The sequence below is a fragment of the Necator americanus genome, chromosome IV (assembly GCF_031761385.1).
Source record: "Necator americanus strain Aroian chromosome IV, whole genome shotgun sequence".
Lineage (NCBI taxonomy): Eukaryota > Metazoa > Nematoda > Chromadorea > Rhabditida > Ancylostomatidae > Necator > Necator americanus.
The window spans coordinates 28,793,857-28,801,821 of NC_087374.1; the positions used below are offsets into that span (position 1 = coordinate 28,793,857).

At 41.1% G+C, this 7,965-nt stretch overlaps 1 protein-coding gene across 1 annotated transcript; it reads left to right on the plus strand.

Annotated features, from left to right (window-relative positions):
* Positions 1–6,885: 6,885 nt before the first annotated feature.
* On the plus strand, positions 6,886–7,229 carry RB195_003068 (uncharacterized protein; the record flags this gene model as incomplete). The annotated part of the gene is made up of 2 exons (XM_064200580.1): positions 6,886–7,090; positions 7,180–7,229. The coding sequence occupies 2 exons, from the start codon at positions 6,886–6,888 to the stop codon at positions 7,227–7,229; spliced, it is 255 nt and encodes an 84-aa protein (XP_064056461.1).
* Positions 7,230–7,965: the final 736 nt, after the last annotated feature.

Below are 7,965 nucleotides of genomic sequence, written 5' to 3' on the forward strand. Positions count from 1 at the left end.
GAAAACAACTCTTTCTCTCTGTGTTTTTTTTATTGTTGTGTGTTCTCTTTTCTCCTTCTCCGTTTCCACCATCTACCCTCTATGCTTGTACATAACTTTCATATTTAATGCTTAGATTCAGGCATAGGATTGAGGATCAACGAAAGTGAACGCATTTTCGTGGATATCTCTAACTATTGTAAAATTGGAGCGTACAATCAGGATTGTTAATTAATTCAACTTGATTTTGCATTCTGTTGACAGTAATTTGTAATGGTTTACTGGTATATGATGATCACCGTGCATCACGTTCTTCTCTTTCAAACCCAATATTTACTAAACTCTCTAATTCTTAAATTAGTAGTTACATTGCTCTTGATTAAGGCTAGGTAAGTAGAAAATACGTGTATCTCTGTGGAAATTGGCAAAATTACCTTAAACTATCATAATTCAGTTCTCTTCGTAGGGAAATGTTTCTTGATCTCAGTCTGTGATCTCTCTGCCATTCCATTCATTTCGCCTTCATTTTTTTTTTATTTTCGTACCAGATAGCGGAACAATTCAACGGGAAATTTCACATATACATTTAATCGATAAGATTATAAGAGATGTTAATTGTTAGCAGCGTAGAACAATGTCGTATCCATCAGCTATAAAAACGTCTTTGATTTTCTGTGAAGTTATCGTTAAGGGGGCTGTTAATTACTTACAGCGACGGAACTTACGACACCGGCAACAATTCCTTTCAGAAGTTTCATTACCATGCACGAACCCTTCTCGTTTCAAATCTGAAGCGGTTTCGATATTTCTGCTGCGTCGAGGATTTGACAGTTGGAGGACCATAAAAGGACGGTTACTGCTAACAAAGCGATTAATACAATAAGTTCTTACTGTTACTTACTTGTGAAACAGAACTAAGATACAACGGAACCTAGATAAATCAAGTTCGACAAATATAAAACAGACCAGGGAAAAAACAATAACTGAAGAGATCGTCGCAAAGTGAATGTCAGAGGCTTGTCAGGCACAAAAAAGTAGAGGGATAACATTAGAAATAAATGAAATTACTTGAAATCAGCATCAACCACAGAGTTTACACAGGGTATAAAAATTAGGACGTTCAATCGGAACACGGCTATGAACATTTCGTTGACCAGTATTGTTTTTAATCCCTGGAGAAGAAACAAAACTTCTCTGTCCACAGAGCTCCCATTGCAATATTGTTACGAGCTAACGTTTACGTTAAACAAGCTAGTAGAACAACGTCAACTTCTCATGTCCATGCTCCGATCGCCCAAAATAGGGAACCGTACAGAACCTACCTACTTACCCTCGAGCATTACTCTGTCTTTCTGTGGGTGCACAGTATGTAAGCGTGAATCAGGTCGTTTACCATGTTCATGTTAATTTCGCAGCCTGGATATACATAGCTGGAGCATTCGGATACATTCGTTCCTTCGAACGTGAATGATGCATCAGAAACCCGTCCGTTCCCCGTCAACGTTACAACTAGCCGTAACCGTATAGTTGGGTCAAAAGGACACGAAACACGATGCAGTTGCGTAAGCGGCTGCGCTCGAAGCAATGGGGCGCAACGGTTGGAATGAAGACTGGACCATCGCGATGCGCAGCAATATACGGTGGTAGCAAGGGTGCTACCTCGACTCCAAATGCTGCGGTCCACCTTACCGCTTCGAGAGCGCAACTGCTTACGCAATTGCACCGTACTTCATGTCGTTTTGACTCTACTGTAGATTGCCTGTGGGTTTAATTCATAAGTAATGGAACTCTTTCCGTATGGCTTCCTTACTGACTTATCGACGGTCCTGCCGCGCACGAGTATTCACGGCAGCGGGGTCCGCTACCGTACTCTCATGGTCGAATAGCATATGGGGTAGGAATAGTCAGCAGTCTGGCTCGCCTTCGCAATCGCTTGTTAACATTGATCAAATAGATAAATCGAACAGCACTTGTCCAAGTTAAACCATCATTTATTAAACCTCAGCAGTGCATTTCAAGAGAATCAGTGAAATGAGGAAATTTTATGTGATTGTTACTATCACTGCTCTGTGCCCACAACAAACCAGCACTTTTTCACAAGTTTTACTTCTACTTTTACAGAGGATGCCTTGATTATTCCAATTTATTCAGCTGCTGGTCGTGTTCACTACCGTACTAGTGTATCAGTTAGTCGTTTCTTTCCTCAAAAATCACAAATCGAACATTTGAACAATTAAACTAACATGGATCTTTAAACCATTTTGCAGTTTTAGCAGACCACTCCTGCTCATTTAGCTGAAATTCGGAGTCAGGCGGCGTGTTTTACAATTTACACTAACTTAAAGAGCGAGATTCCCTTGCATTTGGGTTTTTTGTTGCAAGAGCCGCAGAACTCATCCTTAAGAGAGCTTTAAGAGAAAGATCCCTTCTTTCGACGTTCATAAATCGCAAAAAATTGATGTCAGAGTTGTCTGGGATGATGAAATCGCAAACTTGGCACATCCGCTAGCCTGCATGTCAATGTAGGGCTGCACATTGGAAGAAACCTTAAAGCCATCACCCCACGAATCTGACGTGATATGGATTTCCGATTGTGAAAGACCATAGGGGATCGTGAATTGTAGAAACGGGTGGGATCCCGCGTATATTTCCCTAATCGCCGTGGAAAGACGGCCCGGAAAAAGCGGCTTCGAGCGTTTTGGGCCGCTATTTTCTACAAGGAGTTCTATTGGAGCGCACCAGCCTTGTGCACGGGCCGCATCTTCCGAGCCGTTTTTTACGGCAATTGGAAAGAAATGGATGGAATCACCCTCTTCCTCACAAACGCCCCCTATGACCCCGTTTAGGCATAACCCACCTTAAACCCGTACCAACCCAGATTCGTTTGGTGATGCCTTGAAACGAATCCGAATCGTATTCGAACGTGTAGGTGCATCCCCCGGATAATGATTGATCAACGTCGTTCTCCTTAATCCTTTGATAACTGTATGTAAGAAAAAAAGAAGCTTTCACGCGGAAATTCCTTCATTCCGGTGCGAGAATTGTAATAAAAATGTGTACGGCATGATAATATGGGGGTTTTTCAGATTGGTTTGGAGCTACGAAAGTGCTTTTCATGGCAGAAATGCCAAGTGTTTGAGCTTTTAAATGAACACCATTACACCAGTGTGGGACATTATTGTTATGCTATTAACGTGACTCATGGACACGCTTCCATTAACAGTTAGACTGCAGATCATCGGCAATTCTCTATTAAGCATTTATGAAGCCTCATGAACCTTGATGTAGCTGCATGAAACGCTGGCCACTTTAAAACTTCAAAATAGTTCTCGAAAAAAACCTTGTTCACGTAAAAATGTTAAGAATTCTATGATATGAGTTAAGTAGGCAGCATAAATGTAGCTAATCCTTAGAAAAAAAGTGCCAGCGATCGCCAATTTAGTGATTGGACATAGAATTTGGTGGCGTTTTCTTCACTCCTTACAATTCATAGTGTTCGTAGCTTGCGTAAGGATTTGTTGCCATTGTCATAAGTCTTGCCACACGAACGCGATCAAGCAATGGATTTACATTTCAATGCTAATATCTTGAATAATAATTAGGGATATTCGTATATAAATGTAAGATGAAGATTTATATGATGTCACCATATAATCCTTTCCATCTATTCCGTATATCTTCATGTTTCACATGCAACATTTCCACTTTTTTCCTCAAAGCACTCAGTTCCACCTCTGTGACAATGTTTCGTTCCTTCTTCTTTCACCATTCGATGCGTACACATTTTAGGCGCATCCGAAGATGGTACCAATAAAAGAATATATGGTAGTAGCACTAATTCCAGCATGTTCTTCGGTCTGATTCGGTGTCTCAATTCTAATTTTTCCTTGCCTACCCACATGTGGAATGATCGGCGCAAAAAAATATCGTAGTTTGCACAATGTTTGCGTATCCAGATATGTGTCATCTAAGCACTGTTCAGATCATTTAGAGAAGAGTTAGTGTAGTTTTCATTCATGCAAGATTTCTTAAACGTTCTGAGAATTGGACAAGAGACTTGAACACATTATAAATGTAACTTTGGAGTAATGAAATCTCCTTTTTAAGTAAAACTATTCAGGTTACCCTTCAGTCAACTCCTGAGTTCAAGCCCATCAAAAGCTGGGTTAATTGAAGAATTTCACATTCTGTCTTTAATGAACGCATGATGTTGTCATATAGATTCTCACAACTCGAATTTTTTATCACTTACCAGTCTGATCGTCCGGCTAAAGCCGAACTTCAGACTTTCTGTGGTGTTTGCTTCGCTCGCTTCACTGATCAGCGAAAATTAATATTGGTGCCGTTTTCTATGAAATTGGACTCGTGTATGTCCAACAATCTTCCTTCCTTTTTTATATTATAACTAAAGGCGAAGGATTTCATAGTATTTTTTCTAAAAGCGTCAGTTCTATTTTCGGAAAACATTCGAACTCAGCTTTAAACACTCCTTATTAATATATTACACACAAAATTTGAAAGTATCACTCGAAATATAGGTTTTTCTCCTGTTTTCCCCCAACAGTTACCAAAGAATGATGTTTTGGCATAAAATGACGTGAAAGACATCGTCCTACTGATAAAGATAACGTTCCACGTCAGATCACATAAACATTTTGCTACTATTTACGCAATAGTTTGCATGCGCGTTTCCACTTTCTGAGAACGGCGTGCTACCAACTTGAGGAGAACGAAGAAGGAGATAGACACACGGAGGAGTCATAAAGGCGAAAAGCAAAGCGCCCAGTGGCCACGGCTATAAAACAACCATCCATCATTTGCGTCATCCACACGAAGTAATTACGCACCAATCCCCCCACACCATTTTGTAGCTATCTGGCTCCGGCGCACGAGCCCGACGCCGGTGGACCCCTCGCACCCGCTTTAGGTATCTGGCGCCGGCGCACCAATCTGACTACGGTGGTCCCGTCGCACCCCCTTCTATAGATATCTGGCGCCAGCGCACTAATCCGACGCTGTGAGGATCTGCCGCACCCCATATTATAGCTATCTGGCGCCGGCGCACCAATCCGACGCCGGTGGACCCGTCGCATTCCTTTCTATAGGTTTCTGGCGCCGGCCCGCCAACCCGACGCCGCGGGACCCATCACAACCCATTCTGTAGGTATCTGGCGATTGTGGACCCGTCGCACCCTCTTTTTGAATTTCGTGACTGACACACACATACACACACACACACACACACACACACACACACACACACACACACACACACACACACACACACACACACACACACACACACACACACACACACACACACACACACACACACACACACACACACACACACACACACACACACACACACACACACACACACACACGTGACAGAATAAGCCCGTTAATATATATCATGATAGTTCTAGAATAAAATTCGTGTTCTCTAAAAACTTAACCCTTAAAAATAACAGTTACCATTCCATGTTATCTTTCAATAAACCTCAACGATGACGACGATTCACTATTTATGTCATTAAAGGCATCACCCCACGAATCGGAGGTGGTACGGATTTCAGGTGGAGTATTCGTATACGGCGTATAGTAGATTATGAAGAGGAGGGTGATTCCGTCCATTTCTTCCTAATTGCCTTAAGAAACAGCGAGAAGATGCGGCGCGTGCACAAGGCTGGCGCGCTCCAATCGAGCTCGTCGTAGAAAGTAGCGCGCCGGAACGCTCGAAGCCTTTAAGTTGAGCCGTACACGAGGTTGTTGTTGTAATCCGTTATCCTTGACGAACGTTTCTGCGAGTTCCCTTCTTCAGAGCCTCAAAGGGAGGAGTCGAACGCGAATCAAACGCTTTATCCGCCTAACAAAGAAAATTCTAAGTCTAGTTTCAGATCTCATAGCTACCAACAAGTACATAAAAGTGATGATTTCAACTAAGTTCCCATTGAGTATTTATAACACCAGATAAAGAAGGAATTCGTCCAGTTCTTCTTCTTCCACAACCAGTTTTTTGATGCTCGTACCTCAGAAAATCTATTGAATATTACGTGCTTCAATGTCTTATGAGTCAACAAACTGGAGTCAAACCGTTCGCTTTTTCAATTTAGCTCAACATGGAACCAGAACTGTATTTTGCAGCCGTATTTCCTCAACTCCAGTATTTCCGTTTAAGCTCGTTTCTTCTTGTTTTTCATCTTTTTTTCTTGCATGAAAATATTTAGATAGAATTCACGCATTTGTTTCATAGGGCTGAACGCTTACGGGCCCATGTATAGATGCATTCGAAATTTCCTGCTCAGAACGAACCTAGAAGTAAGGTAGTTTGGTGATTTGCTTCCTAACAACCAATGATTCATTCTTGTAATTGAAAAAAAGTTTAAAAGACAATAGTGGCAAGTTTTCCAGTTTCTTCCTCAGGAATCCACAGTAGAGTAAGAATTTTTTTTTACTTCACTACACAATCTTCTTCGTTTCCATGCAATCAGCATTTCCGTCTTAGCTCCTCTTTTCTTGATTTTCATCTTTTTTTCGCATAAAAATGCTTAGATGGAATTCACGCTTTGCTTCATAGGCCTGCGTCCTTACGGCCCCATGTGTAGATGCGTCGGAAAGCGGATAGCACATAGGAAACAAAAAACTCTGAATTTTAATTTTTAATTTATCCTAAAAGCCGAAGTGCGCGTAGAATGGTATCGAAAAAATAAATGAAAAATGGTCGTTTGATGTGCTCTAGCAAATTATGCTGCTCAGAACCAATTCCCTAGAATTTTCTACAACTTTTTATAAGTGTTTCCCGTATTTTCATTGTGGAAAAACTCTCTTGACGTTTCGTATACGAAAAAGTTGCGAATTTGGAACACCTCTTGAACATATCCGTTATTTTCCTTCTTTTCAGGAATGATTTCTGTGAAGGTTGGACTGCTAGCCATACTGACGTCTTGTGTAGTGGCTCATCCACAATTTGGTGGTCTGCCGGGCGGTGCTCAACCAGGCCTTCTTTCAGGCGCGGGAGGCGCTGCTCTAGGAGGCTTACCATTAGGTGGACTAGGTGGTCTTCTCGGATCACTAATCCCTATAGTTAATTTTGGAATCACTGCTGCTGGTAGGTGCTAGCTCATGAGGAAACTGGGATTATTGATGTTAGCAGATATAGGTGGAGGTGATAAACGAACTACTATTATTTTTATTCAGGTCCAAAGCAAGGGGGAAACTCACTCCATTTCAATATCAGGGCAGGATGATTTCGAGCGAGCGGAGGTACTGTATGTACGCTTAATAAATGAAGTGTGAACATTTGCATTTTTGTTCCCATAAATCATGCCGGGAAACTACGCTATTCAACTGAATCCATTACTTTCATCAAAATTAACAATTGATTCATAAATCTGTGCAAGTTGTTGATTTCTGAAGTTCAGTGAAGCTTGTTCAGCAAAACTTAGAGTTATGGTCGCTTAGTACGTGTTCAAGATCAATATGTTACCGTTGTAAACAATTTCCAGAAAAACAACATGCAAAGCTCAAGAAAAAACAAGGACTGTTATGGTCAATACAGGACGTATGCAGGTTCCATAAGTTCGCAACATGGTCGGTTTAGAAATAGTGCGCGTAAGAGGACAAATAAATACAGTTCCTTTCAAATTTCCAGTCCTTTTTCCGTCCTACATGGGTAATAATAACGAATTTCCCTTTAACGACAATAATATCAGGGATAATAGCACTTTTTATAATAGTTGTTTTATATTACTTAATAACCAGTTACGGTACATTCCGATGGATGCAAACACGTCCAAATCATCCGAAATTTTCTGCTCGGAACGATCCTAGAAATAAGACAGTGTGGTGATTTGCTTCCCAAAAATCGATGATTCACTGTGCTTCTATCTTGTAATCAAAAAAAAAGTTTAAAGGTATCACTCCACGAATCTGAGGTGTTACGGATTTCAGGTGGAGTATTCGTATAGGTTATGGAGGGAGGTG